This window comes from Narcine bancroftii, chromosome 6 (assembly GCF_036971445.1).
Source record: "Narcine bancroftii isolate sNarBan1 chromosome 6, sNarBan1.hap1, whole genome shotgun sequence".
NCBI classification, from domain to species: domain Eukaryota; kingdom Metazoa; phylum Chordata; class Chondrichthyes; order Torpediniformes; family Narcinidae; genus Narcine; species Narcine bancroftii.
The window spans coordinates 30,073,765-30,088,547 of record NC_091474.1 but is presented as its reverse complement, the minus strand read 5'-3'; the positions used below and the strand labels follow the sequence as shown (position 1 = coordinate 30,088,547).

The 14,783-nt window shown below is 53.4% G+C and overlaps 1 protein-coding gene across 1 annotated transcript in view; it reads left to right on the top strand.

Moving 5' to 3' along the window:
- mtss1 (MTSS I-BAR domain containing 1) overlaps positions 1-14,783 on the top strand; it is a 45,294-nt gene that overhangs the window by 9,606 nt on the left and 20,905 nt on the right. Inside the window, 2 exon segments of the mRNA XM_069884571.1 lie at positions 1,763-1,824; positions 2,161-2,234. Coding sequence (XP_069740672.1) covers positions 1,763-1,824; positions 2,161-2,234 — 136 coding nt within the window.

Genomic DNA, 14,783 nt, shown 5'->3' with positions numbered 1-14,783 from the left:
ATTCCTTGTTAAAATTTAACAGAAAAAAAATCAGTGTCTCGTATTAAAATAGAAAGTTCATCTGCTTCCTGCCATAGTTTCAAAGATAGGGATGACCCTCACGCATCATATGGTGAACCTTGTCTGTCTTCAGGGTCACCTCTACATCCTGGGAATCTTAACTCGCGTGGATAGAGGGAAGCTACCTCCACATCATCCCATCATGCACTCCCGGGGTCAGACACAAGAGTGAAAATTCCTTCCATCCCATAACACACTCCTGGGATCAGACACAGGATTAATTTTTTCTGCATGATTCCATCACACACTCCTGGGATCAGATACAGAGTGAAGCCCCCTCTCCCCCATCCCATCACACACTCCAAGGTCAGACAGACACAGCGTTAAGCTCCCTCCGCACTGTCCCAGGGTTAGACACAGAATGAAGCTCCCTCTGCACCTCGGTAACTCCAGGTTGTCAGCTTGAAGCCCCCCAAAGCTGTCCCTCTTACAGACCAATGCTCCCATGGTGAGGGAAGATTTCCCTGTGGCAGGGGGGGGTGGGGGGTGGGATTGCTCGGTTATTATCTCTCACTTCACAACCTGCTGCAAGAGAATGAACAGCAGAAATCTCAGAGGCACAAGGGATGGATCACTGTAATCTGCCGGTGTTGCAATCTGTGCTGCTGGGACGAGCTGGCACTGCAATGTGCTGGTCTAACCCATGCACTGTTGATCTCCCTGAGCTGTCAGCATCCTGGATCACTGCTTCACATCTTGCCAGAGCTTAGAACCAGCAGCAGAGTGCTTTGTTTAGGGTGGGGAGCCAGCGAGCTTATCTACAAAGGAAACTCCGTTCATCACATAATGAGGCTGTAGCAGAGGAGGGTGAGGCTGGAAGCTCAAGTTTGCTTCAACAGTGAAAACTTGTACGAGGGTCCCTGACCAGGCTGTGAAGACATTCCTACTGAGACCATTCACCAACTCTGCCTCATGTTCCCACTCTCTCCACCAGCCATACAAAATAATCTTGTCAAGGATTCTCTGCTCTGTGAAAGCTCTGACCTGTGTTTAAGGCTGGGCATCCTCAACACACTGCATCATAAATGCTCCCTCACTTCCACCTGCCTCTGAACCAGTGGAATCCTCCTTTCTCCATCTGGATGTCCAACCTTCTCAACCTCTGTCCCAAGAAGATATTTTAGAAAGGTATAAAAAAAAATTGAGGAGTGTAAACCGTAAATGCCAGCAGGCTAGGTGAGACCAGAACTAGAGGTCAGGGGTTAAGTGCGAAAGGTGACGTGTTCAAGGGGAACATTTGGAGGAACCTCCCTCTGAGAGGGTGGTGAGAGTGTGAACGAGCTGCCATTGGAGGTAGTGAATGTGGGTGCAACCAATATTTAAGAGAAGCTTGGCTAGGTACCTGGATGGGAGGGGTATGGAGGGTTCTGGTCCAGGTACAGGTTGATGGGATGGAGGGATGAATAGTTTGTCATGGACTAGATGGGCTGAAGGCCTGTTTTGGTGCAGTAGTGATATGTGGTTCCTCGATGAGTTTATTATCAAGTACATTGTATGACGTACATGTGCATGAACATTCCTACAGCAGCCAGATAGGTACTCCAGTGAAGTAAAGACTACAGTCGTACGCATGGTTAAATTAGTGGCAGGCCAGGTAGTAGGGTGGTGAGGGGGCGTCCAAGGTGTGTGGCTCTCGGCCCCATCTACCCTGCTGTGGGCGGGTACATGCATTTCCTGTTGACCCATTTTCCTCTCTCCTCAGGGTGGGTACCCCGTCTGGGAGGACTTCATCTCCAAAACGACGAAGCTGCAGTCACACCTCAGGTATGAGTGGGCCTGTTCACTGCCAGAACCTGCCCTGGTGGGTCCTCTCCCTGACACCCAGCAGCCCCAGAGTGTGTGCTGAATACTGGTTCACCCATACCTAAGGGGAGGGGTGGCAGGAGGAGCCGTGGGAGTGGAGAAGTGGGGGGGGAGGGGACTGGAGGGAAAGGGTAGTGGGGGAAAGGGATGATGGGGTGGAGCGGAAGAGGTGGAGGGGGACAGGAAAGAGGGGGTAGTAGGAGGTGAGGGTGGGGGATGGGGGAGGGGATAGTGGGATAGGGGAAGCCTTCCCTCACTAGAGCTGTGCCTGAGCAGATAATCCCCTCCAATCCTCAGGACCACCATCGTCATCGCTGGAGCTTTTCTCGACGCCTTCCAGAAAGTAGCTGACCTGGCAACAAACACACGGGGTAGGTCGTGGGGATCACGTGGGGGGGGAGGGCTGGTGGGAGGGGGGCAATGCCTGAGGGGGGGGTGCAATGTTGTTCAGCCATTCTGTAAGTGGCTGCTGGTGTCCATGGGCTGGGATGTGGGGGACATGTACCAGCGCAGATAGATTGAAGCCAACATGTGCCTAATTATTTGTTATGAGTGTGACGCTGATGTTGGGAGAGGGGCTGCAGGCAGCTGTCAGCAGCTCTTTTCCCAGATATACCTCACAGCAGAGACCAGGCGACACAACCATGTCTTGGTTTCATTGTTTGCAGGCTGCCTGTGAACTGACCAGTGAGCCTAGTCCCTCTGAAACAGACCCTGCACACATGCTGTAGCTGCAGGAAGCTTCCCAATGTAATCCTCTGCACACTGCGCACAGTTCTGTTACTGCAATGGTTGTCCTTGCAGTCATTGTGTGCATGGCATGGGGAGGGAGAGGGAGAGGGAGAGGGAGAGGGAGAGGGAGAGGGAGAGGGAGAGTGTGTGAGGGACAGTATAAGTTGGTGTGCGGACGGTACATGTAGATGGGTGTAGGGGAGGTACAAGTTGGTGTGGGGAAGAGGGTACACGCGGGGACGATGGTACACACGGGCAGGTGTGGGGAGGACAGTACAAGTTGGTGTGGGGATGGTGTATGTGGGTGGGGGTTGGGTTGGTGTGGGGAGGACAGTACATACGAGTGGGTATGCAGATGGGTGGGGGGAGGGCGGAACTCGCGGGCGGGTGGGGGGAGGGCGGAACTCGCGGGCGGGTGGGGGGAGGGCGGAACTCGCGGGCGGGTGGGGGGAGGGCGGAACTCGCGGGCGGGTGGGGGGAGGGCGGAACTCGCGGGCGGGTGGGGGGAGGGCGGAACTCGCGGGCGGGTGGGGGGAGGGCGGAACTCGCGGGCGGGTGGGGGGAGGGCGGAACTCGCGGGCGGGTGGGGGGAGGGCGGAACTCGCGGGCGGGTGGGGGGAGGGCGGAACTCGCGGGCGGGTGGGGGGAGGGCGGAACTCGCGGGCGGGTGGGGGGAGGGCGGAACTCGCGGGCGGGTGGGGGGAGGGCGGAACTCGCGGGCGGGTGGGGGGAGGGCGGAACTCGCGGGCGGGTGGGGGGAGGGCGGAACTCGCGGGCGGGTGGGGGGAGGGCGGAACTCGCGGGCGGGTGGGGGGAGGGCGGAACTCGCGGGCGGGTGGGGGGAGGGCGGAACTCGCGGGCGGGTGGGGGGAGGGCGGAACTCGCGGGCGGGTGGGGGGAGGGCGGAACTCGCGGGCGGGTGGGGGGAGGGCGGAACTCGCGGGCGGGTGGGGGGAGGGCGGAACTCGCGGGCGGGTGGGGGGAGGGCGGAACTCGCGGGCGGGTGGGGGGAGGGCGGAACTCGCGGGCGGGTGGGGGGAGGGCGGAACTCGCGGGCGGGTGGGGGGAGGGCGGAACTCGCGGGCGGGTGGGGGGAGGGCGGAACTCGCGGGCGGGTGGGGGGAGGGCGGAACTCGCGGGCGGGTGGGGGGAGGGCGGAACTCGCGGGCGGGTGGGGGGAGGGCGGAACTCGCGGGCGGGTGGGGGGAGGGCGGAACTCGCGGGCGGGTGGGGGGAGGGCGGAACTCGCGGGCGGGTGTTGGGTCCCCCCCACCCCTATGTTGGGTACAAGTTGGTGTGGGGACGGTACACGTTGGTGTGGGGACGGTACACGTTGGTGTGGGGACGGTACACGTTGGTGTGGGGACGGTACACGTTGGTGTGGGGACGGTACACGTTGGTGTGGGGACGGTACACGTTGGTGTGGGGACGGTACACGTTGGTGTGGGGACGGTACACGTTGGTGTGGGGACGGTACACGTTGGTGTGGGGACGGTACACGTTGGTGTGGGGACGGTACACGTTGGTGTGGGGACGGTACACGTTGGTGTGGGGACGGTACACGTTGGTGTGGGGACGGTACACGTTGGTGTGGGGACGGTACACGTTGGTGTGGGGACGGTACACGTTGGTGTGGGGACGGTACACGTTGGTGTGGGGACGGTACACGTTGGTGTGGGGGACGGTACACGTTGGTGTGGGGACGGTACAAGCGGGCAGGTGTGGGATCGGGCTCGTGTGGGGACGGAACAAGTTGGTGTGGGGACGGAACAAGTTGGTGTGGGGACGGAACAAGTTGGTGTGGGGACGGAACAAGTTGGTGTGGGGACGGAACAAGTTGGTGTGGGGACGGAACAAGTTGGTGTGGGGACGGAACAAGTTGGTGTGGGGACGGAACAAGTTGGTGTGGGGACGGTACAAGTTGGTGTGGGGACAGTATGCAAGAGCATGCCTGATTTGCACATCATTAACTGCTGAGCCCTGTCTCTGCCCTGTTTACATCGAGCTGTATGGCGCTGTTGTGTTTAGTCTGTTTCTGCTTCACGTGATTCGTTCTGTCAGCATTTCTCTCTGTCCTTTCTCTCTTGTGTTCATCATTTGCCAGTGTCCCTTAGATCTCCTCTCTGTTCACCTCAAATGCTCCCGACGCTTGTGAGCTCCACAATCCCCCAGTCTCCAGGCAGGTGGCTGTTGTCCATGTGTATTTGACCAGGTTCTACAGGTAAATAGTCCAGCAGGTTAAGGTGGAACTCCTTCAGGCTGTTCTGCTGCAGGCATTTTCAAATCCAACCTCCCCTGATAACCCATCCAGGATTCTGATTGGAAGCTGCAAATATCCAGAAGGGGGTGGGGGGGGGGGCAGCCAATTGTAAAGGAAATGCTGGATTTGATCATTGTGGAAGAGTTTGTCAGGCACTGAGGATGGGTGAGGCCAAAGGATTGTCCTTTATGGTGTCTGGAAGGTGGATGAAGGGAGGCCAATGAATGCAGCATTTCAGGTGCCACAGCCAGTGAGTTGCGGAGCTGAGAATGTATCCTCCGCGTGGATGGAGATTTGGCTTGCAAATAACTTTTTTGTAATTCCTCTTGATTAAACTTCTGTAGGGATTCCATCAGCCCCTGAAGCATGTTCTCTGTTGATGTTCATCCATTTTGACCACGTTGATCTGGACTGGAGCGTTTTGTGGTGGGTTGGATTTGAGAGCTCTGGGACATGGTTGAGAAGTTCCTTAGTGTTCCTTCAAGCAAAGATCAATGTCCTTGTGCACTGGATGTGTTTGCCTCCATTCTTGGCTCTCTGTAGGTCTGTGTTTGGGCTGAAAGCGATGATGTTGTGGTTAGAGCCTGTGTTAAAAATAAATTTTTTTAAATCGCAGCACTCCCACCAATTCCGGAATTCTCTGGCCCACCTACTCTCAGTGTCAAAGGGGTAGTGAGTGCTTGGGTAGCCAAAGGGGCACCACCCTTCTGGCCACCCTACCCATGGCAGAGATAATGCACTGGACACTGGCCACGTCATTCTGCTGCCACCCAGCGAACCATGCAGCAGTGAGCTCATCCAGCAGTCACCGCTGGGTAATTGGTGATCAGGTGGGTTGGGGCTGCGAAAGTCATTGTGAAAGGGCTGGGAGTAAATGTGAGGACATTCTGCACAGAGGTTGTTCTGTTTCAGCGTGTTGTCAGGATAGGGCATGTATCAGATTGTCCATGTGCAGAAAGAACAGTAGCAGACATTTATGGGCACTTCAGCTCAGCTGAGAGAAATCAACAGTTAATTTTTTGCCATGGAACTTGGAGAAGGTATTTTTCACTTTCCAAAAGCCCACTTGCCCTTCATAAAGACATGTTTGTTTCGGCAAATCAAATATCAAGTAAAATGAAAACTGTCTGATATTGCAGCTCTTTGTCTGTGACTGAGCCTTTTGATAGAGAGCAAGCTGGTCTTCACATGGATGGGGGGAGGGGGGTGCTGCATGTGATGGGGGGCTGTATGTGATGGAGTTTTGTATGCCTCCCCTCCCCTCGACCCCCCCCCCCGGAAGTCTGTGAGGATCTCCCTCTCCACCCTGGGGTAGGTGAGGGGGGGTCTCCATGCCACATTCCCACCCTGGAGTAGGTGAGGGTCTCTCTTTCCAACCCCCTCCTCAGAGTGGGTGAGGGTCTCTTTTTCTCCCACCTGGGGTTGGTAAGACCTCTTCCTCCCCACCCTGGGCAGTGAGGATAGGCCCAGATTGGGGGTGTGGGGGGGAGATGGGGGTGCTGGAGGTGAGGGCCAGGGGTCAGGCCTAGGTGGTAGGGTTGATGAGGGTCAGGTCCAGTTGTTGGGGTGTCATTGAGGGTCAGGCCTGGGATCAGTGAGGGTTGTGTCTGGCCTGGGGTCAGGGAGGGTCAGGGGTAAGGCGAGGCATTGGTGAGGGTCACGGAGTGTGTATTTACTACTGAATGCCGACACTTGTTGCTCTGTCCTGTGGCTAAGGTTGTCTCTGAAACTTGGAGATGGACAGGATGGCTTGTGAGCTGCAGGGCAAACAGCGAGCCTATATCCTGAGTTCCCTGTGTGTGTTTCATCTCTACGTCCAATAGTCCCCCAGAGAGGCTCATTCCAACAGAGAGGCGCCTCCCTACCCCCCTCCCCTCAGAAAGGTCCTTCCCCTCCCCACCCTGCCCTGTCACCCCTGGAGAGGGTCCCTCACCACCCTGCCCTGCCACCCCCAGAGAGGTCCCTCCCACCCTGCCCTGCCACCCCCAGAGAGGTCCCTCCCCACCCTGCCACCCCCGGAGAGGTCCCTCCCCACCCTGCCACCCCCGGAGAGGTCCCTCCCCATCCTGCCCTACCACACCCGGAGAGGTCCCTCCCCACCCTGCCCTGCCAACCCCGGGAGAGGTCCCTCCCACCCTGCCCTGCCACTCCCTGAGAGGTCCCTCCCCACCCTGCCCTGCCACCCCCGGAGAGGTCCCTCCCCACCCTGCCCTGCCACCCCCGGAGAGGTCCCCCCCCCACCCCTATGTTCGACTGACTCCCCCCCCCCCTCCGTGTCCGGCTGACACCCTCTACTCATCCCATGTCTGGTTGTCCACACACCCCCCTCGACCCCCCACCCCCGTGTCCGGCTGTGATGTTACTTCTTGAGACCTCAAGACCTGTTCATCATTCTGGCCAATTGGGTGACCGTGTAGATGGCAGGTAACTCAATATGTATAATTAGTGTTGCAATGGACAGTATGGTTACAGTGGGATCAAGATGACCTGGGAAGTGGGCCAAGGAGAGGCAGATGGAGTTTAAGATGTTCCTTCCCCGCTTGGTTTCCAGCTCCCGAACTCCACCCCATACCCCCCCCCCCGAAAAACCGGTTCCTGTTTCCAAACTGCTCCCCATAAACAAATAAGCCTCCCGAGTCTGAGCCTGAATTCCCTCATTACACATTCCTCCTCTCATTCTGACTGCGTAACTCCGTTGCTGCAGGCAAGGTGAGACGGTGTTCCTGTTCTATCGGGGGGGGGGGGGGTCCCAGGGGCCAGTCATCTGCTCCGTGTTGTTTGTGAGCACCTCAAGCTCAGCCGCTGGCTTTGACCACTGCTCAGGAAGTCTGCAAAAAATAACAAGCCTCATTTCCCGGAAAGATAAACTCTGCAAGCTTGGTTCTATTTATAGCACAGCTTGCCCCTCTGACAGGAGGGAAAATGGGAGAGCAATCCCAAGAATCCAGCAGCATGTAGGGGAGAGAGCTGCCCATATCTGTGTTAACTGGTATTGCTCTCCTTCACCCCTACTGCCGCGAATCTCCCTCATCACCGGACCCTCCCGCAGTGTGAAGCTCCCTCTCCGCTGCCCCTCTATGCCAGGGCTGTGTACAGTGGGGTCCCTTATCTCCAGCTGTTGAAGGCAGAGAACTTTTGGCATCCAGAGCTCCTTGAATCCCTGGAATTCTCTTCCAGGAGACATGGGAAGCTCAGTGAATGTTTATTCAAGGATGATCCACAGGGAATTCCAGGGGTATGGGACATGGGAGAAAATGGTTCTGTGGCCTTATTGAATGGGGGGGGGGGCAGTAGGGGATCGGCCTGGGCAAGGGTCTGGGTGGGGGACACTGGCAGGGGGTTGGATGGCCTTGGGCTTCTGTTGATGACTGCCACCAATTAGCGTAAATTGGATTGAGCCCTGACTCCTTGCAGTAATACCTCTGGTACCCCAAGCCCGGTAGGGTCAGGGTGTCAGCCTGCCAGGACTCCCTGATCCAAGGTCGTCACTGCAGTGAAACCATGGAGCAATGATCTGACTTTTTGCATTTATGGAAACATTTGGTGTCTCACTGCGGCTGCCCCACCCGGTTAGTCAGCACCTGTCTCCATCAGCAGCCAAGGTGGGGTTGTAGAGCCAGACGTGTTTGTACAGGCCAGGGCTGTGAGCTCCCTGCCTTCCTCATTTATCTGAACAAGGAGACCCTGTTCTGCCAGGGGCATGGGTACAAAACGCTGCTCTGTGGCCGCATGGATAACATTGTGGATAGCAGGCAGCAGGAAATCTTTGTGTGGTTGGCTTGTACAGCAGTCTCACTCACAGTTTACTCTGGATTCATTTTGCCTTTTGCTGTGAATCGCCTCGTTTCCTGGCAACGGCAGCCTGTGATCTGCTGGAATGCATGACTGCCCTTTCCCCCCCCCCCCCCCCCCCCAACCACACACTGCCCTGCAGGCACTGACAGACCGGGACAGATCCGGCGCCCTGATCAGCTGCTTCTCCAACAGGAGGGATCGCTGTATGGGCTGGGGTCAAGGCCACAGAGTGAGGGAGGGCAAAGAGGGGTGGAGGGTGTTCCCTCTAACCACCTGCTTCTAAACCATCAACATTCCCTCCTCCTCAGCATGATCTGGACTGATTGTACCTTCCTGATCTGCCTGCACTCGTCAGCAAGAAGCCTCAGACCTGGGTCCTGGCTGGTGGAAATGGCCCTGATATGTGTTAACGTCTTCACAGAGTTCTGTCGCATGCCCCAACACCCTGTGCTGACCAGACTGTCTACACAAGCCAATCTCAGCTGCCTGTGTTTGGCCTACGTCCCTGAAACCAGTGGATCACAACCTTTTTCCACTCATGTACCACCTTAAGTAATCCCTTACGAACCACGGCGACCCATAGCATAGAATGCGATAGGTGCTTTGGGGTTAGTAAAGAATTATTTTAAAGGTGGTATGTGAGTGGGGAAAAGAGGTTGAGCCACTGCTCTAACCTTTCCTACCTGTGTACCTGTCCAAATGTTTTTGTTCTGTTTCTCTTGGTCTAGACCACACATGTCAAACTCTGGCCCGTAGGCCAAATTTGGCCCATGATATAATTATATTTGGCCCACAAGATCATTTCAAAAATGTATTAGAGGTGGCCTGCTCTGCAGCGAGAGCCGATGCTGTTTTTTGGTAATGTCACCCCCACCATCCTCCCCCTTCATTGCACATCCTTCCCCACACCCTAACTATCCCCTCCCCCCTAAAACCACCCCCCTTAAAAGATGTCAGAATATTCTTAAAAAGGAATCCAGAATGGTAAAGTTCCACAAACCTTCTGCTGGGAATTCTAACAACACCCGGCATCAGATCCACGGGACGCGGAAGGAGCAAGTGTGTTGCAGGTTGACCGTGCAAACTTTGAGAACGGGAAAACAAAATTGTACACACGAGAAGTCTGTCAATGTCATCAGCCGGCAAGCCTGTTGGAAGGCTCCCGCACAACCAGTCACTTCTCCCATCTGTCGAGCGGTGCGGCAGATTGGCGAGCGCCTGTGATTTCCTGTCGGCGCGACGGACATGGCAGGTTGCGCACGGCCCCCGCTGTACCGCAAAGGCTGATCGGCAGCGCGCTGGGCCTGAGTGGTGGGTAAGCAGGGGTGGGCAGAGGGTGTAGGTGAGGAGTAATGGGCAGGGGAAGTTATGGTGGTGTGAGGGGCAGTTAGAGGGAGGGATGAGTAGAAGGAGGAGTGGATAGGGAAGAAGTAAAAGGGGAGGGGCAGGGTGAGTAGGGGAGGGGTGATTAGAGGGTGAGAGACGGGTAGAGGGAGGAACAGGTTGAGGGGAGAGGCAGTAGAGGGGCGTGTATAGGATGGGGTGGGTAGAGGCAGAGCGAGTGGAGTGAGGGGTGAGTAGAGGTTGGGTAAAGGACTGGTCAGGTAGAGGGAAGGTGGGTCGAGGGTGAATAGAGGCCTAGAGCCTGAGGAGTGAGCAGGAAATGCTGAGTCCTGATGCAGGCCAAAATGGACACAGCCTGTGAATGCTGACTACATCTCCACAGGGACCAAATAGGTTTCCCTCAGGTCAACCAAAGGGTGAACTTGAGCTACCTACTCCTGACCTGTAACATTATCCTCCTAAAGTTATATCCTAAAGTTTAACATTACATATGTTGAAAGAAGAGAAAACATGCAGATGTTGTTTAAAATTTTCAATAAATATTTAGTTCGGCCCTCGACTTAGTCCAAGTTTTTAATTTTGGCCCTCCGTGAATTTGAGTTTGACACCCCTGGTCTAGACGACTTCCTCTGGCAACCTATTGTACACACCCACCACCCTCTGTGTGAAAAAGGTTCCCCTCAGGTTCCTGTTACAGCTTCCCCCTCTCACCTTGAAAAAGCCCATGATTGGTTCATTTGTCTATGTCCCTCAGGATTTTATAAACCCCTTGAAGATCCCCCCTGCCCACAGGGAGAACCTGCCACCGTACCTGTGGATATCTCCACAGACCATTTACAGTTCCTGCCCCAGCTTCCCAACACTTCCTGGGATACACAGCCATGCCCTGGGCTTTCACTTCTGTCAGGCAAAGCCAGTGACTCCTCCGGAGCAGTGCAGATATTTCCAAGACATGACTGTTTCCGTCCCCATATCCCAGAACTCCCATGACCTGCTCTCCAGTGGATGCTGTGTGATAAGAAAGGGGAGATGTGTTTGAGATGGAACAATGGGACCTTGCACTGAATATCTTTTCCTCTGGAGTGAGTCAGATTTGCTTCACTGCTTGTCTTGCCAGACAGGGCGCTTAGTATGGGAGACAAATTCCCCCCCCCCCCCCCTCAGTGTTGCCCCTCCTACCCTTAGTACTGCCCTTCTCACAGAGCCCTCTCAGTACTGCCCCTCCTACAGAGAGACCCTCCCTCAGTACCATCCCTCCTTCAGAGACTCTCCCTCAGTTCTGCTCCTCCTATAGTGAGACGCAGCCTCGGTAACGTCCCTCTTACAGAAACCCCCCCCCCTCAGTACTGCCTCTCCCATAGAGAGACCCTCTAACAGTAACATCCCTCTCTCAGAGACCCACCGTACTGCTCTTTTTGGTGTTAATTAATACCACCCCTTTATTATTCTTAATATAAAAGTAACAAAGACTGCATTAGTCTACAATTCAGGCTATTCACACCAAAAATAGCCTGAACTCGGAAGGTAAGCAGGCTCAGAACTGGTCAGTACTTGGAGGGGAGATCACCTAGGAACACCAGGTGCTGTAGGTTTCTGTGAGGGGTACTGGACAAAGTGGCGACTCTATCTGCTTACGGTAGACAAAAGTTAAAGGATTTCATGTATATTACATTCTAATTGTAGTATTATGTGACAATAATGGAACCTTTGCCTTTTGTGTAAGTTATAAATTGAAACATTATTTCCGTCAGGGGCTGCACCCTTGCACACACAATATCTCTGTGAGACAGTTTCAAATAAACCGCCGAATCAAATAGACTCATGACTATACCTACCGTCTTCGCGTTTCGTAGTCACATCACGGATTTCCTCTTCATTTTCACACTCGCTGTAATGGACAAGATGTCATCGCCTCCCACCATTACCTTTGTGCATTTTCCAACTGTGATCGTTATGGATAGGTATCATGACCACATTCTCGTCTTCCAGTGATGAGAAAGAATTCCTGGCCACAGGGGTCACTGAAGTCACTGGCCCAGCTTGACTCCTGTGGAGCCAAGGTCTTTCAGAAGACTGGTCTGGCATATTTATGAAAAACAAACTAGACTATGGTATAAAACAATAGTTCACATCAGGAGAAGGAATGTCTCATGTTGATTGAAGTCTGATAACTTGGAGCACACCATCCATCCCATGTTGAAACGAGAGTCCAAGGTGTGAGTCCTTTATCTGAACGATGAAAGAGCAGTGCAATGAATAGAAATCCATGGATGCTTTGCAAACTGGCTCCCTGGCCTTTTGCCAAAGCATCTCGTACTCCTCTGGATATTCGGTCTCTCACGGTGCAAGTGAGCTGCATAGGTCTGCATATCGATGGCCTGGGTGGGGGATCACATCCCTTCGGAGTTAATGAATGACATGTTGGCACTGGCAGATGGCCATAGGCCTTGCTTGCTCTTCGAGCAGTTGTTTTTAGAAGATAACCCAGAAGACATTCACCTCATGTTGGCTGACGAGGACTTTGATAACCCTCGAACAGTGGCTGCCCATGCAGGTATTCTGTGGTGCATGAAACAGCAAGGCGCATAGAAAATAGCGCTGCATCACACCCAAAGGCCCAGGCTCCTCAAGTGCTGGCGATGAGGGCGCACATTCCCCTGGACAAGCATGAGACTGTGACAACCACCTGGTGTTTTTACCATCAATGCTGCGGTTTTGGAGCTCACCACTGCCGACCCCCTTGTACTTTTCCGGGAAATGCCTTGGCCAGTTTTCACTAATGGCTACAGAGTCTGGCTACCATAACAGCCCTCTCTGCATCTGCAACAAACACTCCAGCGCGGATTTCTAGTCGACATGAGTGTGGAGATTAGTGTCCTTCCTCCTTCGGGCTTTGACACCCATACCTGGGGCGTGGGTCTGGTGCTCAGTGCAGAAAATAACAGTTCAATTTGTACGTACAGCACACAGACTATACCCCTAAAATTCGGCAACAATAAGTTCACATGGAAGTTCATTCTTGCTGGGTGCCAACTGCCTCAGAGCCCACTCACTGATGGTGGGCAAAAGGGTGTCAGTTGGTGATCCCAGAACGTTCCAGACTTTCTGCCTTGGAAAAGCCAAACTACCTGCCCCGCTCCTAGATGCTCCTAGATGCTCCTAGATGCTCCTAGATACTCCTAGATACTCGAACACCCAAACATGGCGTCGCACACCACATCCTCACCCAAGGATCTCCTCTACAAGCCTGACGCCTGCTGCCTGACAAGTTGCGGCTTGCAAAACAAGTTTAACAAAATGGAGGAATTTGGAATCATAAATAGGTCTGTTAGCCCATGAGCTTCCCTGCTAAATATGGTGCCCAAAGCCATGGGAGGCTGGAGACCTTGTGGGGATTACAGGCGTCTCATCAACACTACCACTGCTGACCACTACGCTATTCCCCATATACAGAACTTTACAGTTAATCTTCCTGGGGCCAGGATATTTTCTAAAATTGACTTGGTGCATGGGTAAACCCGGAGGATGTGTCCAAGTCAACAATAATAGCACCATTTTGGCCTCTTCGAATTTTTGAGAATGCCTTTTGGGCTCAAAAATGCTGTACGAGGAGGAGTCACGTGATGGAGTAGTGGCCGGACGGTGAACTCCAGCCCTCACCAGAAAAGTCGGGAAAAACAAAGGAAAACACAAAGGCACAGAAATAAAAGTTACAGAAAAGTGAGTATAAAGGTGGAAAGAAGATGGCGACAAAAAAAGAAAAATCGAAAGCAACGGTAAGAAGAGAGGAAGAGAAGACAAAGGAGGAAAAAGGTGAAGGCCTTACCTGTCCGAAGAGGCCCGCTGCGGAGAGAGAAACCCGCTCCCTCAGGTCGGTAAATAATGGACTACAAAAATGGCTCGCAGAGCCGAGTAAAAGTGCGCGATGCGAATGAAAAAAAACACACCGACGGGAGGGGGGACCAGCTGGGGAGTCGATCTCCACAACCGGCAACGACAGCTGCAGAACACCTGCAGCAAGAAGAGACCACAGAAGACAATAGAAACAAGAAAGAAGAGGAGGAAAGGGCACCAAAGAAACAACAGATGGTCAACCCAGAGGAAGAGGAAGAGTACAGTGAAATAGAAGAAGAAAAGAAAGGCAAGGTAAAGGATATACTTGCTCTTATTAAAGGATACATGGAGTCATTTAAAGAATGGCAAACACAGGAATTTAAGAAAAAGAATAAACGACACAGAAGAGAAAATAAATAAAATGGAGATGACCTTAACAGAAATGGGAAAGAAAATGGACAAGATGGAAGAGCGGGCAGTAGCAGCAGAAAGGGAGGTAGAAGACTTAAAAAAGAAATTGGAGAAATCTAATAAAAAAACTAAAGAGACACAAGAACTACTAGCTCAAAAAATAGATACAATGGAAAACCATAACAGAAGAAATAACATAAAGATAGTGGGTCTTAAGGAAGATGAAGAAGGTAAGAATATGAGGGAGTTTATAAAAGAGTGGATCCCTAAGACCCTAGGATGTCCAGAACTACAGCAAGAAATGGAAATAGAAAGGGCACATAGAGTATTGGCCTCTAAACCACAACCACAACAAAAACCAAGATCTATTGTAGTAAAATTCCTAAGATATACTACAAGAGAAAAGGTACTGGAGAAGACAATGGAAAAAGTAAGAGAGGGCAACAAACTACTGGAGTATAAAGGGCAAAAAATCTTCATTTATCCAGATATAAGTTTTGAACTCCTAAAGAAGAGAAAAGAGTTCAATACAGCAAAGGTGATT